Below are 18557 nucleotides of genomic sequence, written 5' to 3' on the forward strand. Positions count from 1 at the left end.
AAAGATTATCAACAAAATATTTTATAAGTTAACGTTAAAAGAAAATTATAAATAATGTTTATTAATCATATACACCTACTCAATAGTGTCCATGATCTATTAATAGTCATGAACCAACAGTACTTTTCAAGTTCACTTTTATTTTTTATTCGACTTCTAAGACAGATCATATGAAAATGGCGAAGCCGTCCACTAATTGTCACAGTAAGTAAATAAATAAAAAGTAATTTAACTAGCATTTAAACGATGTCATCTTTACTACAAGCTTGTGCTATATTTTAATTAATATATATACATCTGTCGAGGTATTATATTTATTAATAAGTACTTAATTAAATGAATAATCTATCTAATTAATTATTATGTAACTAATAATCAAATTTGTTTCGTTTAAAAAGCAGATAAACCGACAATGATACCATCCGAGACATTTCTTGACATACATGAAGGGGATAAGCTGACTATTAAAGGTACCAGTGTCAAAGACATGAAATTATACACTGATCTAGATCATCCCGTAAGTTATTAAAAATTGTTATGAAATATTCTACAGTTTTGAAATTTAATTATTATATAATGCAATAGGAAAGAGCTTCTCGGAGGATTGAATCGATAGGATTGGGTGAGAATTCATTTACACGGGGTTTTACAATACCATCGGTAGCTATTGGTGATAGTGGATGGTACGGTTGTGCAAATAATGATGTAAAAGTTGATACAAGTCAACACGATCAACCGGATGTCGCTTGGATATACGTGAACATAAAGTGTAAAATTCAATTCAATTACACTGTAAAAAATTTTTAGTATGAAAATGGTCCCCGAGAAATTTACACGATGTCCTCGGTGTGAATTGATGGTGTGAAATATCAAGCGGTGTATTTTTAACACGGTATGAGTATTTTTTTTACACCGTTTGGTGTTTTACTTCAAATATTGTCCGATAATATGATCTGTAGCTAAAAATTATCAAATAATATATCGCGTTACTAATTTCAAAAGGACTTACATTTTTATACGCCCTATTGGCTTTACTCTTCAAAGCCAAAAAGGCGTATAATTTTTTTTCATTGTCAATTGTTTTGTAGACTTATTTTATAGCTGAAGATTGAAAAAAAAAAGTTTTCGCCTTTAGAATAAGTCTACAATACGATTAGCAATTAAAGAAAAAATTATACGCTTTTTTGGTTTTAAATTTAGTGACTAAAGCCAAAAGGGCGTATAAAAATATAAGTTCTTTTGGAATTAGTGACGCGATATAGATTGCAGCAGAAGTATATCATTATTTTTATTGTTTTGAAATACAAATCGAATACTTAGTGTCGAAGTAATCAAGAGTTTTAAATAACGAACTTATACATTTACACCGTCGGTGGTGTAAACGCTCTAATTCAAACGGTCGAAAATTTAACACCGTGCGTCGTAAAACTTTCACACCGGCAGTGTTAAAAATCGAACACAAATTAATTCACACCACACCGCGGACTCAAAATTTTTACAGTGTACAAATACTATTAATTAACCTATTTATTAATAAGGAATGGTTTTGGGTTAAAACAGCTAAAAAACCTTTGATGGAACCGGAAGGTTCTCAAATCAAATTAATTGAAGGTGACCGATTGTTCATTAAATGCCAATGTAGTCAACAAACGTTTTTTTACACTAATTTAAATCACCCAGTAAGTTGTTTGAAATTTTTTAAAATACTTTAGTATATTTATAATTGAATAGTATATTACACTACAAGGGAAGAAAGTTGAAATTCCTGCCCTGTGTGATAAGATGCCCGAGGCGAAGCCGAGGGCATCATGACACACAGGGCAGGGCTTTCAACTATCTTCCCGTGTGGTGTATACGATTTTTCTTTATACCTGGTCGAAAGTACGTTTATTAATTACATTTTTGAAAACTATAAACAATACAACCACGTTCTGCCTTCAGCTGACAGGTCGGCCATGTTTTTTTTATTTGCTCCCTATTGACGCGCCTCTTTCGGACATACATAAAACTTTAATTTTTTTCCGTTTCTCTTTTTTTTTTTTGTTGCGTTTTTGCTGCCTGCCCCGCGACATTTGAAAGCACGAGCGAAGCGAGTGCGTCTGGTCGGCGGGGGCAGGCATCAAAAACAAAACAAAAAAAAGACATAATTATACTTATAAAAAATAAAAAGTAATTATTTTTTTTCGAAAGAAATAAATTTAGCCTATGAACAAGATTTTTTTCCTGCCAATAAATAATATATAAATAAATACATAAACTTTCAATAATTAACTTCGCCTCTGCATCAAAATCTTTTATCACCTCATCCTCGTCCATAGATTCATCCGATGAAACTTTTTCATTCATCTTATTATTGTAATTACACTGTTTAATTAAAATATTACATACAACGAGACACAAAAATACTGACGCATATATAAAGCAACGATCTACGACGTTATCGTGAAAAATTTTATTTATAAAGTGGTAGACGATCACTAGATGGCAGCAACCGGCTGTTACTGTAGGCACGAAAAAATTTTTTGCTCCCGGCGATATAAGTGAGGGGCATGCAACTCCGCCAGGAGAGGGAAATAAGACTTTAGGCCTCAAAATTAGGGAGGGAAGTGCGTACTTTCGACTAAGGTATAAAGAAAAAATAATTTTTTAAAGGAAAAAGCTACTGAAAGTATTGAAGAAGAAACAAAAATAGCTGAGGATTTGTATACACGAACTCTTGAAAAAAAATCGGTTGTTCCAGATGATAGTGGATGGTACGGTTGTGCAGCCAATGGTATCATAGTTGATGAAGAGAGATTCGATCAACTAGAAGTCAAATGGATTTACGTTGGCGTTAAACGTAAAATTTTTTATATTATCGATTATGAAACAACGGAAATCAGTGATAATAAATTGTTTGACTTAAACAGCTAAAAAACCATCAATGGAGCCATCAGGACCAGTTCTCAATCTAAATGAAGGCGACGAATTGGTTCTTGAATGTCGAAGTTATCAAGAAATGAATTTTTACGTTGTCCTAGATAAGCCTGTGAGTTATTTTAATAAGAATAACTATAGTCTAATATATAAATAGTCTAATATAAGTAATTCATATTGTACTGTTTTGGTATTTAAGGACCAAGGATCTGAAGGTTGTCAAGAAGGTACTGCAATCTTTGAGGGTGCATATACACTCGCTTTAAAAAAAAAGTCAGTGGTCCAGGGTGACAGTGGATGGTATGGTTGCGCATATAGTGACGTAAAAGTTGATACAAGTAATCATGATCAGCCGGAAGTTAATTGGATTAACGTTATTGTAAAACGTAATAAATTTGTTTCTTCGTACAATTATTAATCTATTCCATAGTTTATATAAATAATTAATTTATTAAATAAATATTTATTTAACTTAATTTTTTTTTATTTTTCAGCAAAAGCTTAATTCGATTTCATAAATGTAATGTATTAAATATTATTATTGTAATATTTGTAATATTGTTATAACTACAGCATCGACATTGACAGATTTCAAGAGATTGCCCGAGTCAAAATTAAAAAGGTAATTTGAGCCTCCAAATCCTACATGAGGGTAAGGAGGTTCAAATCATCTTTTTAGAATATGAAGATCCATGCATTAAAAAGGTAATTTGAACCTAAACGTGGTAACTTTGTCCGCTTTTACCAAGTTTAGGTTCAAATCATCTTTTTAAAAAGGTAAAATAAGCCTCCAGAGCCTAAATTTATAGATCGAGAAAGACTCTCATCGGATCGCGTACAATTGGTAAAGAAACAGAAGGGAAAAGGGGGCCACTAATTAGAAATGGCTGCCATGATCGAAAAAAATTTGAAATTAAAAATTCCAAAAATAATTTCTTAGCAATAAATGTTTTGTTGTGAGTTAAAAAATAACAAAATTTAAAATATTAATAATAATAGCTAAACTTATATGAGTAGGCGTTCGAATAGAATAGTACTATGTCATTCGAAATTCGAATTGAATAATTAGAGCCTTTGACTTATTAGTATATGATCAATTAATTATTTTACGCGAACAATAAATACAAACGAAGTAATGGAAAACGGAAACTGCCGAAGAATTTGAAAAAACCTGCTGATAAATAATCTGCTGCCGCCGGGATTCGAAACCACGACCTTACGAATATGAAGCACAACCACTGCCGCACTGCTACTCGGACGTTCACGATCAGTTGGAAATATCTTTATGTATAAGAATAATATCATGCTAAAGAATTGAGCTCATTCGAAGTTACAGATTAAAAGTATGGTAGGCCATGGAGGGTTAAAATACCATTTTAAAAAGGTGATTAAGTCCTCCACGCGCTTCGTTTAGGACATCGAGGACTTAAATAGCATTTTAAAATAAATGGTAGGCCATGGAGGGTTAAATTACCATTTTAAAAAGGTGATTTACTCCTTCATACGCTACTTTTAGGACATCGAGGACTTAAATAACATATTACATTCAGCGGCAAGTGCAACATCAAAAGAACTGAGGCTTTGGAGGCTCAAACTACTGTTTTAATTTTGACTCGGGTATACTCTATTTTCGGTTTTTTTAATCATGAATAAACATTATAAATAATTAAAAATAGAAGAGAGTTCTTATTTTTACTTTTAATATTCGTTAAAAATTATTGTAAAGGGAAACCAGTTAATCAGTTAATTAATTAATTATAATATGTGCTGCATATTATATTATATTATGCTAATTTATATTATTTTCTGTACACTTTATACTATATTTGCTTTAATATCATTAGAGGAAATAGTCCTATGATCAAATAAATAAATAATACAGTCGATTACCCAACATAAGTTTGATATAACAATAACTTCCCGAGTTTTTCTAAAATCGTCGATTTTCTTAGCGGGAAGTTAAAAATAGTGTTATGGTCGATTTAAAGAGCTCAACATGATAATGGAAATAACTAGAAAATTATGCGGCGTTCGAAAACACTTTATCAAAGATAATTTGTAGGAAATAAAAGTGTCTACAAAAAAGATTCCATGACATTTTATGATAAGTCTGATAGTTTCTCCGGAAAATTCAAAAGATCTCGATATTTACTATAAATTTGACTTTAAGCTCGAACAACTTTTGAGCAGATGAATTTATCAAAAGATGAGAAACTTTTTTGTAGTGTTAAAATTCCTGCAAAAATAAATCTTAAGCTTATCTGTACAATGAGCCTTTGCCGAGGTATAAAATTCAAAAGTTAAAATTTTTTTTTTCCCACATTATTTAAATGCGAGTCAAAAATCACGAAGAGGCACCTTTTAATATTAATATTAAGAGCTCAAACTTTACCAGAATATTTTTTTCATCATCTTGAATGATATTTACACGGTCACTAAAGAAAAAAATCTGTCTATCGGTTGACCCTGTGGGCCAGCCTTAAAAGTTCCCGCTGTTTTCGAGCTCTTTGAGTTCGAAAACTTTGTCGTGAATACATTTTCGAGCTCTTCGATCTCGAAAATCGTTTTGTATGCCGTTCTTTTCGAAAAAAAACGTTTTTCACCATTTTTTTTCCAACGATATCTCTCAAACGAATTGACCGATTGAGAGGGTTAAGGTGGCAATCGACGTGGTTTATCAAGTTCTAAAGCTGATCAAATTTTGAATTCGATTTATCGAGTCGTTTTTGAGATATTTCAAAAAAAATAAAAATTTTTTTTTTTTTTTAGTTTTTTCGACAACGGTTTCTCTTGAACGAATGAACTGATTTTGATGGTTGAGGTGGCATTCGACGCGGCTTATAAAGCTTTAGAGCCCAGTCGATTTTGGAATCAATCCATCGAGCACATTAAAATTTATCCAAAAAAAACCATTTTCGAAAAAATTTTATTTTTGGAATATCTCTGAACGAGTCTTACCGATCGAGCTCAATTTCTCACAGCTTCAAGATATTGACAAGCCGCGTCGAATGACACCTTAAAGTTCAAAATCGGTTCATCCGTTCAAAAGATACATCAGGTATTTACATACGTACGTACGTACGTACATACATTCATACATACCCTCGGACATCATCGTGAAATTAGTCAGAATAGCTTCCTAGGACCTCAAAACGTCGACATCTGATGAAAATTCGATTTTCGTAAATCGGACCGAAACCAATAACTTCCCGAATTTTTTGAAAATCATCGATTTTCTTAGCGGGAAGTTAAAAAATTAGTTTTTTTTTTAGCCAATTTTAATGTACACAGAGGTTCTATATCTCCATCAAGTTTCGTGGAGATAATACGCTAGTGGACTTTTAAGTATTATTCTGAAAGTAATTCCCATTACCCATAAATACTTAATAACACAATTTATTACGCACCTAATTTGAAAGCTTTCTAATAAAAGGGAAAAATGTAGTAAATATAGGTTTTCAGATTTACGTTTAAAAAATGTGTTCATCTGGCTTAAAATTCGTCCACATATAGTCAACTATATTTTTTATTATTAAAATCCTAAAAGTTCAAGTTCTAATTTGTTTTAAATTAAGAAGTTCTACATGTCGAAAATTTTCGTATTTTTTTAGGACGAACTTTTTTTACATGGAAATCAACTCATGAAATTTAAAAATCAACATCTCAACAGTTTTATTCCTTACAGTAAAGTTTTATTTCTTATTATATATAAGCCATCTTGCAAAAAATAATGTTTATCTACTAAAAAAATATAAATTTGCCCATGACCTATTAACAATCATAATCTAGTTGAACTATATAAGTTTATCTCTATTTTTTTTGTCGTTAGTTCTGATCGTATAAAAATGGTGAAGACGATCATGAATTATCACAGTAAGTAAATAAGTAAGAAGTGATTCAAATTTTTCAAAAATGATGGCATCTTTACTACAGGCTTGTGCTTTATTTTTACTAATATCCATATGTCGAGGTATACTTTTAATAATTAATCAAGTTATTTAATAGACATGTAAAAATATTTTCGATTATTAATGATATTAATTAGCTTTTTTTTATTTACAATAAACGATTTTTGATTAAAACAGCGCAAACACCGTCAATGGAACCGGAAGGTCCTAAGCTCGCATTAACTGAAGGCGACCGATTGCTCATTAAATGTCACAGTAGTGACAGAATGAAATTTCTCACGGATTTGTTTCAAACGGTAAGTTGTTTAAAATTTTTTAAAATACTTCAGTATATTTGAAGTTAAAAAATAATTTTTTGAAGGAAAAAGCTACTGAAAGTATTGAAGAAGAAACAGCAATCGCTTATAATTTGTATACACGAAGTTTTGAAAAAAAATCAGTTGTTCCAGAAGATAGTGGATGGTACGGTTGTGCAATCTATGGCGTTATGATTGATCCAGATACATTCGATCAACCAGGAGTTAAATGGATTTTCGTTTTCATTAAACGTTAAATTTCTTATATTATCAACTATCAAAACCAAAATCAATGTTAATAATTAATTTAAAAAATTTTTTTCAATCTATTTTTTCCTAAAACAGCTATGAAGCCTTCAATGGAACAATCAGGACCGATTCTTAATTTAGTTGAAGGCGACGAATTGTTCATCAATTGCAGTAGTTATCAACAAATGACTTTTTACACTATCCTAGACAAACCTGTGAGTTACGTTTTTATTAAAAAAATAGTCTATGTAATTTATGATACTATGATATACTTTTTTATTTGTTTATTTAAGGACGAATGGTCTGATAGTAGTGAAGAAGGTTCTGCAAGCTTGGGGGGTGAATATACACTCGCTTTGAAAAAAAAGTCAGTAGTCCAGGGTGACAGTGGATGGTATGGTTGCGCATACAGTGACGTAAAAGTTGATACAAGTAATCATGATCAGCCGCAAGTCAATTGGATTAACGTTATTGTTAAACGTAATAAATTTGTTTATTCCTAAAATCATTAATCTATTCCATATTTTTTATAAATAACTAATGTATTAAATAAATATTTATTTAACTTAATTTTTTTTTGCTTTTCAGCAAAAGCTTGATCCGATTTCATAAATGTAATGTATTAAATGTTATTATCATTTGTAATATTGTTATAATACAGTCGGCTACCCGTTATAAGCCTGCCCGCAATAAGTTTCTTTCCCTTAATCGGCAGTTACTGAGTCCAAACAGCTTCCCCCACTTAACCACTTTTTTGAGTTGCATACCAGACAGTTTGTTATAAGTCTATGTTAAAATTGTCAAAATTATAAACTAGGGGTGTGCGAATATTCGAATTGTTCAAATAATTCAAATAATTCGAATTATTTGAATAGTTCGACTATTCGATTTGAATTTCGAATCGAATGTCATTATTCGACTCGATTCGATTCGAACGCTATTCGCACTTCCCTATTATGGAATAAAAGAAGACTAAAATTTAAAAAACAATTTCCTCTACGTCTCCTAGACCATCAGGCTTATGACTAGTAGTCAACTATAATTTTTAATTGTTTTTTTTTTTCGTCCACAGATTTTACACTACAAATCACAACAGGACGTTTGATTTCTAATTTTACGATTCAACCCTATCAAGTTTTTATGAATACTGATTTTAATTATCTATAATTTTTTGAAGGCTTAGAAAATTATTGCCGAGTTCAATTATAAATATTAAAAATAAATTATTTAAAATAAAAAAATCGTATATTTGTTGGTTTTAATACTTTGATAGTTTTATCATATAGTTACTGACAGTTGATCTTTGTATACACAGGTTCTATGCCTGCGTCAAGGTTCGTAGAGATTATACGCTAGTAGACATTTGACTATTATTATATAAAGAATTCCCAACTCTCATAAATATTTAATAATACTTACAATTTATTACGCATCGATTAATAAAAAGACTCTCAATTTATTTATACACAGTAATAGTATATTGTACAACTAGTGCAGTAAGTTGTCGATTGCCTACGAGAGCAAAGTTGAGCGCACAAACGAAGTGAGTGCGCTCATTCGCTCGTGTGGGTAATCGGCAACACCGCACGAATTGAACATACTTTTTTTTATTATTAATGCGATATGAGTACTATTTTAGTGCTCGCTGTTTTGTTCCCCAAGTACCTTTTTGTCGATTCATCTGTTGCCGCGACATTTTTGTGGGTTACACGATAATCTGCATGCGACTAGAAGTAAATTTGCGTGCGACAAGTTTGCTTAAGCAAACAATTGTCGCACTCAAATTTACTTGTCGCACGCAGATTATCGTATAATGCACACAAATGTTGTGGCAACAGTTGAATGGGCAAACAGCTATTTGGCGAATGAAAGAGCGTGCGCTAAGATAGTACTTGTATTGCATGAATGATAAAAAATATTTTTTATGATAGTATAGAATTAATAACTTTTCTTCAATATTTAGTGTATTTTTAACAAGACTAGTACTTTGAGTATTAAAAAATACATGTATATAAGTTTATTTGATTATTGTTAATTTTCAATGCAATAAATCATTTTTTTCCAATCAAGAACTACCGTATTATTTATTTATCTGCGAAGATTATACTTATTGTTAATTTATAGCTTAACTATAAGATTCTAATATAGATGTCAAGAACTCGTGTAAAGCAAATTCGTTCTAAAATGATTCTAAAAATGTTCGACATGTAGAACTTCTAAATTTAAGATAGATTAGAACTTCAATTTGAACATTTTTCGAACTTTTAGGATTTTAATAGTAAAAAATATGGTTGATTTGAAGCTTTACGTGGATGAATTTTAAGCCAGGTGATAATTTTTGTTAAAACATTATTCTCTAAACGTATTTTTGTACATTTTCTCTCGTTTAGAAAAAATTAAAAAATCTTTAAATCAGTCACCATAGCCAAGAAAAAAGTAGACTTACTGCTGAAACTTAGTAACCAGCCAGGCGTGGGTTCGAATCCCAGTGTTAGCCGAAAAAAATTGATTCTCTGAGATTTGACCTGCCACCGACCTTACAAAACCCTAAAGCCCTAATGTATCACTCCCTACGGTTTATAGTCGCTAATAACCCCGGCAATTTAAAAGGAACTTTAAATAAAAAAAAAGAAAAAATCTCTAATTGAAAGCTTTACAACGGAAAAGAAAAGTGTAGTAAATATAGCGTTTTAGAATTATGTTTAAAAAATGTTCTCACCTGGCTTAAAATTCGTCCACAAAAAGTTTTAAATCAACTATATTTTTTAACTTCCCGCTAAGAAAATCGATGATTTTAAAAAACTTCGGGAAGTTATTGTTTTCACCCCGATTTTCGAAAATCGAGTTTTCATCAGATGTCGCCGTTTTGAGGTCCTAGGAAGCTATTCTGACTATTTTCAGAATGATTTCCAAGTGTGTGTGTATGTATATAAAAAATGGTGTATTACCGTACGATGGACGGTGTGGCTCAATAAGTTATAGATCAAATTGAATGGAATATAGTATAGGGCCGGATAGCTTAACTGGTAGAGCACTCGGCGCGATACCGAATTGGTCTGGGTTCGATTCCCAGTTCGGGCTATCTATATTTTTCTCAATTTATCTATAAATTGTCTTATTGAGAAGGTTATTTGCATGTTTAGGTTTCCACTATATAAAAATGGTGCGTGTGCGTGTGTGTGTGTGTGTGCGTGTGGATGTGAACGCTCTATAACTTTTTAACTAATAAACCGATTTGGATGGTAATATCAGCAAAAAATATTAAAAACACAGTTTTTAATATTTTTCTCGGATATTTCATATATTATTGCTCGGACCTAAGTCAAAACTCGTTCAAATCTTGATTTTGATTACTGACATTGATTTCTGCCTCAATACATTTATTTCATAGAACATAATCGAGAAAAAAAAAATTTTAAAACCCATTCTTTATTAATGATTTTCGATTCTTAACTTTTCAAACTCTAGCATAAAACGTAACTTGTTAGAGCTTGAAAAACTCATAAAATATAAGGTAATTGTTTAGAAGTGGGGCTCACCCATGTCTAAATTAGCAAAAATCCTTATCGTCAGCAATTAGCAAATTGAGTATAAAATAAGCGTCAATATTCGAGTGTTTGTAACAAAGCTATAAACATGATATAATTAATATCTTTTGATATTTTTCAATGTTCCGTGCTGTACTGCACTAAATGACATAATTTTCATATTATTCTATGTACTGACTCTTAAATCAACCACCAAACCTTAAGATATATGCCTATTTGCCATAATGTGTGTAGTTTCGTTTTAAGTACACGTTAACGGACTCGTTAGTAAGGCTATATGTTGACTACATCTCTTACTAGTACGCGTCGGCGTAAAATAGTGTTGTGGGCTTCAGCCAAACACTATACAAGCAAAGGGAGGCGGATACCGTCCAAACTACTCGCAACAAGATGTTAGGTGAGTTGTTGTACACCTTAAAAGTATTGAAATAATACAAAATATGCCGATTTTTCACTATAACAAGAGTTTAAAATTTTTTAAATCTTAGTTAGACCTTTCTATCGCCACTGCCCTTCTAACGGTATTATATAAAATTACTTATATTTATTAGAAAAATTTATTTTTGAAAATTTGCATGATTTTATGTTATTTTTATCAATTTTGTACACTTCAATTGCAAGGTCTGGATAGATATCTAGTATTAAAGACAAAAACGTATACAGAGAATTTAATCCGCCGTGTAGCTGAACACGTGGAAAAAAATTAATTATAGATATTTAAGGTGTAAGCACTTGAAACTTTGAAAAATGTGTGGAGCCTGAATATAAACAATTACCAAAAATAATTGCATGTAATAGCATTTTCGAGCTCGAAGAGCTCGAAAATATATTCACAGTAATGTTTTCAAGCTCCTTAATATCGTTCATAAAATAATTGTTGATACAATAAATTGAAAGGAAATTTCTAATGTATTGTAAAAAATAACATTTATCTACTAAAAAAAGTTAATTTTGCTCATGACCTTTTCACAGTCATGATCTAGTTGAACTATATAAGTTTATCTCTATTTTTTTTGTCGTTTAGTTCTGATCGTATAAAAATGGTGAAGAAGTTCATGAATTATCACAGTCAGTAAATAAGTAAGAAGTGATTCAAATTTTTTTAAGTCATGACATCTCTACTTCAGGCTTGTGCTTTATTTTTATTAATATCCATATGTCGAGGTATACTTTTAAATATTAATCAAGTTATTAAATAAAAATATAGAATTATTTTCAATTATTAATGATATTAATTAAATTTCTTATTAATAACGAATGAGTTTGGATTATAGCAGCGGAAAAACCTTCAATGGAACCAGAAGGTTCTGACATCGCATTAAATGAAGGCGACCGATTGCTCATTAAATGCCACAGTGATCAAGAAATGAACTTTTATACTAAATTAAATCACCCTGTAAGTTGTTTCAAATTTTTAGATATACTCTAGATTATATGTTATAAAAAAATAATTTGATAAAGGATAAAGCGTCTGATAGCGATGAAGAATCTACAGTAGGCGAGGGCTCAGTTACACGGAGTTTTGAAATAAAATCAGTTGTTCCAGAGGATAGTGGATGGTACGGTTGTGCAGTTAAGGGGGTTACAATAGATATAGAGAGATTCGACCAGCCAGAAGTTAAATGGATTTATGTTGGCGTTAAACGTAAAGCTTTTTATATCATCAACTATCAAGCAATCAAAATTAATATTAATAAGCTCCGTCACGTTAGGGCTTGACTTTAAAATATTCAATTTTAATTTTTGCCACTTAAATCTACAAACGATGCTAATAAATGCAGTAGATTTGAATTTTTTGTAGTCTTGAACTGACCAAAAAAGAACGATTTATATGCCTCAAGGTCTCAGATAATGTCAGAACTGGAAATAAATTATTGAAACTTATTTAAAATTATTTGTAGTTCATTGTAGTGACAAAAAATTGCTTGAAATTAACGAGAATTTTATGAAACCGTATGAACTATGGATAGAAATAGTATTCAACATATGCTACGGTGAGCTTGGAAACTACAAACAACTACAATGATTATAGCAGCATTCGTTTGTTTAAAGTGTCTGCGAACAGCTAGTAATAACCTGTATACGGACATAGCATTGATGATGTAACGATAAAACATAAGTTCACTAATGTAGTGGAATGACGCATTATATGTGTAAGTTTGATTGTTACATTATCAATGCTGTGCCCTTATATAGGTTATTACTAGCTGCTGCTCGCAGACACAAGAAACAAACGAATGCTTCTATAATCATTGTCGTTGTTTGCAGGATTGCAGTTTCCAAGCTCACCGTAGCATATGTTGAATACTATTTCTATCCGTAGTTCACCCGGTTTTAGATCATTCGTGTAAACTTCAAGCAATTGTTTTTTTCACTATTTGTCACTACATTGAACTACAAACAATTTGAAATAAGTTTCAATAATTTATTTCCAATTCTGACATTATCTGAGACCTTGAAGCATATGAATCGTTCTTTTTTGGTCAGTTTCAAGACTACAAAAAATTCAAGTCTACTGCATTTTTTAGCATCGATTGTAGACTAAAGTAGCAAAAATTGAAATTTGATATCTTAAAGTCAAGCCCTAACGTGACGGAGCTATGTTAAAAATTAATTTAAAAAATATTTGCTTTCCAATTTTTTTTCTAAAACAGCTAAGAAGCCTTCAATGGAACAATTAGGACCAATTCTTAATTTAGTTGAAGGCGACGAATTGTTCATCAAATGCCGTAGTTATCAAGATATGACTTTTTACATTATCCTAGACAAATCTGTGAGTTATGTTTTTACATTAAAAAAATAGTTTGTGTAATTTATGATATACCTTTTTGTAAAATATTAACTTAAAAACTACATTAAATATTTAGTTTGCTGGATCGGGATGGTGAAAGAAATAAAAATTCACTTTTGCAATGTATTGTCCATATTTAATAAAAGTAAATCACAGATAATAGCAAAGAGTACAAGAGTCGATCACGAGTTTTATCGGAGCACTTATTAAACATTATTCGATTGTATTTGAGTGTAATTTAGGTAATATAATTGCATGGCACCGTACACATGAACATTATATTATATGCATATAGAGCGTAGTTAAAATTGAAGATTAAGTTTCGAGTTTTAATGAGTATGATTTTATAAATTTACACGGCACCATACACGTGAATTAATTTACACAAAAGAGCGCAATAAGAATAAATTATTAACAATTAATGATTTACAACTATCATCAATAGTTCGAGTATAAAATTTAATCACAATTAAATTTGATTCGCGACACAGAGTACGAGTAAGAAGAGAAAAAATATAAGCAGCGTAACGAGCCGAGTCTGAACGTATAATAATTACTATGCAGTCACAAATAAAATTTGATATTGATTTTAGAGATTATTACTGGGAGGATTAAATGATGGTATCACCACCCCAGTAATCAAGAGTACAGAAAATATTCGAGTGATGAGTAATGAGTAATATAATAATTAAACATAAATTATAATTTGAATGTAAATTATTTGTGACTGCAAGATCACATGATAATATATATGTTGGAGCTCTTGAGTTCTTGATGAATTATATTAACGAGTTATGAATTATGAATCATATAAATAATTATATAGTTGTAGAGCTCTATGATTTCTTGAGTGGTTGACATTAATAATTTTATTTAATTTCACGAGATGATTGCAAACTGATCAGATTAAAATTAACACGTGTTACTACTTGAATGTACGAAACGAGCACCATTTTAGTTGCCGCGTAGCTGGCTATCGAGTTGAAATTCCGAGTATCAGAGGGCGCGTCGATAGTAGCACCTCTGGTATGGTAGAGCGTAGAGTTATCAAGTGTTCTGGCGCGAACATTTGATATTTACGCAACACTTTTTATTTGTTTATTTAAGGGCCAAGAGTCTGATAGTAGTGAAGAAGGTACTGCAATTTTTGAGGGTGCATATACACTCGCTTTGAAAAAAAAGTCAGTTGTCCAAGGTGACAGTGGATGGTATGGTTGCGCATACAGTGATGTAAAAGTTGATACAAGTAATCATGATCAGCCGGAAGTTAATTGGATTAACGTTATTGTTAAATGTAATACATTTGTTCATTCCGAAAATTTATTATTAATTCACTCTATATTATTATTAATTCATTAAACAAAAAATTCATTCTACTTATTTTTTATTTTTCAGCCAAAGCTTGATCCAATCACACAAACGTATGGTATAAATTACCACTATAATTTATATTTTTTAAATAAGTTTTAATACCAAATAATTATTATTTTTTCTTTACAGATCATATTCCAAATTAACTGGAAGTTCCATAAATATTTTAATTTGGTTCTATCAAGGATTTTTGAATACTGGTTTTAATTATTCACAAGTTTTTAAATTTTCAAGAAAATTATTGTCAATTTTGATAAGAAACATTCGGAATAAAATATTTAAATAAATAATGAAGTCGTTTGTTTGATTTAATACTTCAACATTTTTATGAAAGGGTAAATTGGCAATTGGCGCTCAACTTATTTTATATACTCGTTTTTGCAAAACTTGGACTAAACACATTAGTTTTCCGGGTAAAGAAATAATTTAATGTTAAATAATTTATCTTACTGTAGTCATATGACGGAGATGCTTCCAGATTTTGTTCATGCTGATGGTATTCGTCACCTCTGGTCGCTCTAAAATTATAGTCGTCGCTCTTATTGAACTGAACAAATTGCATAAATTTTTCATCACTTATCGAATTAAATATTTAGGAACAAAATAACAATTATTTTTATTATAATTCCGATGCTTTTTTTAAGGTATATAATAACTGATATAAAGATGGTAAATTAATCCTTGATTTTATCTTTCTCGCTGGTTTTGTTTGCAAAGAGACTTGAATCATAAAACGCTATCAAAAAAATCGGTCTATCGGTTGACCCTGCGGGCCAGCCCTCAAACTTCCCGCTGTTTTCGAGCTCCTTGAGCTTGAAAATATTGTTGTGAATACATTTTCAAGCTCTTCGAGCTCGGAAATACTTTTGTATGCCGTTGTTTTCGAAAAAAATTGTTCTTTACCATTTTTTCTCCGACGATATCTCTCAAACGAATTGACCGATTGAGACGGTTAAGGTGGCAATCGACGCGTTTTATTGAGTTCTAAAGCAGTTCGGATGTTGGAATTGATCGGATGAGTCGCTTCGAAGATAATCGAAGCAAACCGTTTTTCACCATTTCTTTCTCGATCAATACACTGTAAAAAATCACCGGGGTAAGTCCAAGCGGTGTAGGTGTTAAAATTGGCGGTGTTAAATTTCAACACCGAAAGCGGTGTTAAAATAACACCGCTGCCAGTGTAAATATTCTAGATCGGTGTTAAAATATTTTACTTTGTGAATATTTGTACTTACTCGATCACTATACTTATTAATAAATAATATTCTTTATTAACTTTCATAAAGAACTGACATTTTTTGTGTTTTATAATCTTTAAAGTTAATATTCCAAGCGGACGCAGTTTACCCAGCTTTTACACCAGTATTACTCCGCTTTTACACCGGTTACCCTGATTTAACGCCGGTATTTTTAACACCGGTGAATTACTCCTCCTACACCGGTGTAATTTTATTTTAACACCGGGCGGAGTTAAAATGAGTCCATTTTTAACACCGCTCTTTTTACAGTGTACTTCTCGAACGAATAAACCAAGTGAGATGGTTGAGGCGGCAATCGACGCGTTTTATTGAATTCTAGAGCTGATTCGATTTTGGACTCGATGGATCGAGCCATTTCTGAAAAATTAAAAAAAACTGAAAAAACTTTTTTTTTTTGTATTTCTTCTATATCTTAGAGTCCATTCGATCGATCGATTTGAAATTTTCAGAAAAATCGACGGCCAACAAACTCTTTCGATTGCCACCTCAACCATCTCAATCGGTTGATCCATTAAAAAGATATGAAGAGTTTACATTCATACACACACACACACACACACACCACAATGGTGCTGCACCACAATCGAGCATTTTTTTCCAGCACCGTACTGAGTCGGGTGAAGAACAATAACCAGTAGGGTTCCAATCTTTCCGTGCGGGGTGAAACCAACAACTTCCCGAATTTTTGAAAATTAACAATTTTCTTAGCGAGAAGTTAAAAATCCGTGTGGTATTGCATGGGAACCCATATGAATTCAAATAGAAAAGTATGGATTTGTGGAAGAATCCATAGGAATTAATATAGGAGTGTATGGATTTATATAAGAATCCATGTAGGAAACTATGGGTATCTGGATTCTCATATGGCATATTCATATAGGAAATTTCGGGTTCCCGGATTTCCATGGAGGAACTTAAATATATGGATTTCTTTGTGGGAAATTCGTGTAGTAATCTGGGTTTCTATATAAGTAATTTATATAGACTCCAGGGTATCTGGATTTCTATGTCTATAGATATATTGTCTATTGATACGCGTATATGAATAAAAAGGCAGATTAATATTCCTATAGGAAACCATATGGGAATCCACCCGAAAACGCCATGTGGGAAATCACATAGGACTCTAGGCCGGATTCCCGTATGGATTTTTTTGATAGGGCAATCTATTTCCCATATTTTGTACAATATCAATAACATTTGTAATTCAATTCGACACCTGATACTTCAAAAATAAAACTACTTTTTTTTTTAACAATAGAAAAATTTTAACATCGTTTTCAGAGTTAAATTTAACACATATAACTAACACCGGAATAGTGTGGCCTTTAAACCGGTATTATTTTACAGTCTAGCCAAGCATTGCCATGTAACGACAAAATTTTCAAAATAATAAAAAATGCTACCCCTACAAGGAGAGAAATTTACGGTAACAATTACAATATATAAAAGGAATAGTTCACATAACGCACGGTAATCGGTTTTTTTGAAAAGTAGATTACAGGAACGGCACCCATATATATTATGGTAATCATTCCTACACAGAAAAAAAATATCTCCGGACAATTTAATGGGTTTTGTTAAATTCTGTTAAACTAAAATTTATTTGGGACAACTAAATTTTATTACGTCAATATAATCTATTCTGTCATTTTTAACAAATGATTTAATAGACTCTATATTTGGTTGACATTAATATTTCGCTCTCTAAGATAATAAAATCATTTGGTATAGTTAAGAAATTATTTATTTAATGGACAACTAAACTATTTAATAGTGCCAACAAATCCAAATATTAAAGCAAAATATTATTATATTAACTCTAATAAATATTACTTAGACACAAAAAATATATTTAGAATAAATATATATATTTGTTCGAGGTTAATAAATATATATTTGAACCTAATGATTATTGATTTAAAAGTTATGGTGTTAGGCAGCAGCAGCGGGAGTAGTTCGGTGCTCGCCACTAGATCGCGCCCACCATTTGTGGTGTCCCTGGTAAGATACTTATTTCAGAGTTTTTATATTCGTCAGCTTAAAGCATTCATGGAATAGTTTGCCAGCTGAATATTTTTGATAATAATATAGGGGTATCCTGTATTACACTCTGACATTAATTTTTAATAATAATATTTTTCCTGAACAATTTTTGACACAGTACGAAAAAAAGTACGTGTGAAGGAAATAAATTACTTTTCTAAATACGCATTTAT

General features: G+C 31.2%; 3 protein-coding genes across 9 annotated transcripts; all 3 read left to right on the plus strand.

The window, feature by feature from the left end:
* The first annotated feature begins 62 nt into the window (after positions 1-62).
* On the plus strand, positions 63-4570 carry LOC130677846 (uncharacterized). Of its 3 annotated transcripts, none has more exons than XM_057484730.1 (8): positions 63-204; positions 399-517; positions 586-769; positions 1561-1679; positions 2653-2839; positions 2910-3028; positions 3116-3302; positions 3411-4570. In XM_057484730.1, the coding sequence occupies exons 1-8, from the start codon at positions 171-173 to the stop codon at positions 3419-3421; spliced, it is 960 nt and encodes a 319-aa protein (XP_057340713.1). In that variant the 5' UTR covers positions 63-170; the 3' UTR covers positions 3422-4570. The 3 variants fall into 3 exon arrangements, with proteins under 3 accessions (XP_057340713.1, XP_057340714.1, XP_057340715.1); XM_057484731.1 differs by having other exon boundaries at positions 85-204; positions 402-517; XM_057484732.1 differs by having other exon boundaries at positions 170-305.
* Positions 4571-6727: 2157 nt separating this feature from the next.
* On the plus strand, positions 6728-8756 carry LOC130677847 (uncharacterized). Of its 2 annotated transcripts, none has more exons than XM_057484734.1 (7): positions 6728-6886; positions 7002-7120; positions 7186-7372; positions 7466-7584; positions 7663-7849; positions 7958-7997; positions 8442-8756. In XM_057484734.1, exons 1-6 carry the CDS (start codon positions 6829-6831, stop codon positions 7966-7968), a joined length of 681 nt encoding a protein of 226 aa, XP_057340717.1. In that variant the 5' UTR covers positions 6728-6828; the 3' UTR covers positions 7969-7997; positions 8442-8756. The 2 variants fall into 2 exon arrangements, with proteins under 2 accessions (XP_057340717.1, XP_057340716.1); XM_057484733.1 differs by having other exon boundaries at positions 7958-7983.
* A 3165-nt stretch (positions 8757-11921) lies between these two features.
* On the plus strand, positions 11922-15369 carry LOC130677848 (uncharacterized). Of its 4 annotated transcripts, none has more exons than XM_057484735.1 (7): positions 11922-12081; positions 12192-12313; positions 12379-12562; positions 13572-13690; positions 14816-15002; positions 15104-15134; positions 15209-15369. In XM_057484735.1, exons 1-6 carry the CDS (start codon positions 12027-12029, stop codon positions 15112-15114), a joined length of 678 nt encoding a protein of 225 aa, XP_057340718.1. In that variant the 5' UTR covers positions 11922-12026; the 3' UTR covers positions 15115-15134; positions 15209-15369. The 4 variants fall into 4 exon arrangements, with proteins under 4 accessions (XP_057340718.1, XP_057340719.1, XP_057340721.1 ...); XM_057484736.1 differs by having other exon boundaries at positions 15104-15129; XM_057484738.1 differs by lacking the exon at positions 14816-15002.
* Positions 15370-18557: the final 3188 nt, after the last annotated feature.

This window comes from Microplitis mediator, chromosome 11 (genome assembly GCF_029852145.1).
Source record: "Microplitis mediator isolate UGA2020A chromosome 11, iyMicMedi2.1, whole genome shotgun sequence".
Lineage (NCBI taxonomy): Eukaryota > Metazoa > Arthropoda > Insecta > Hymenoptera > Braconidae > Microplitis > Microplitis mediator.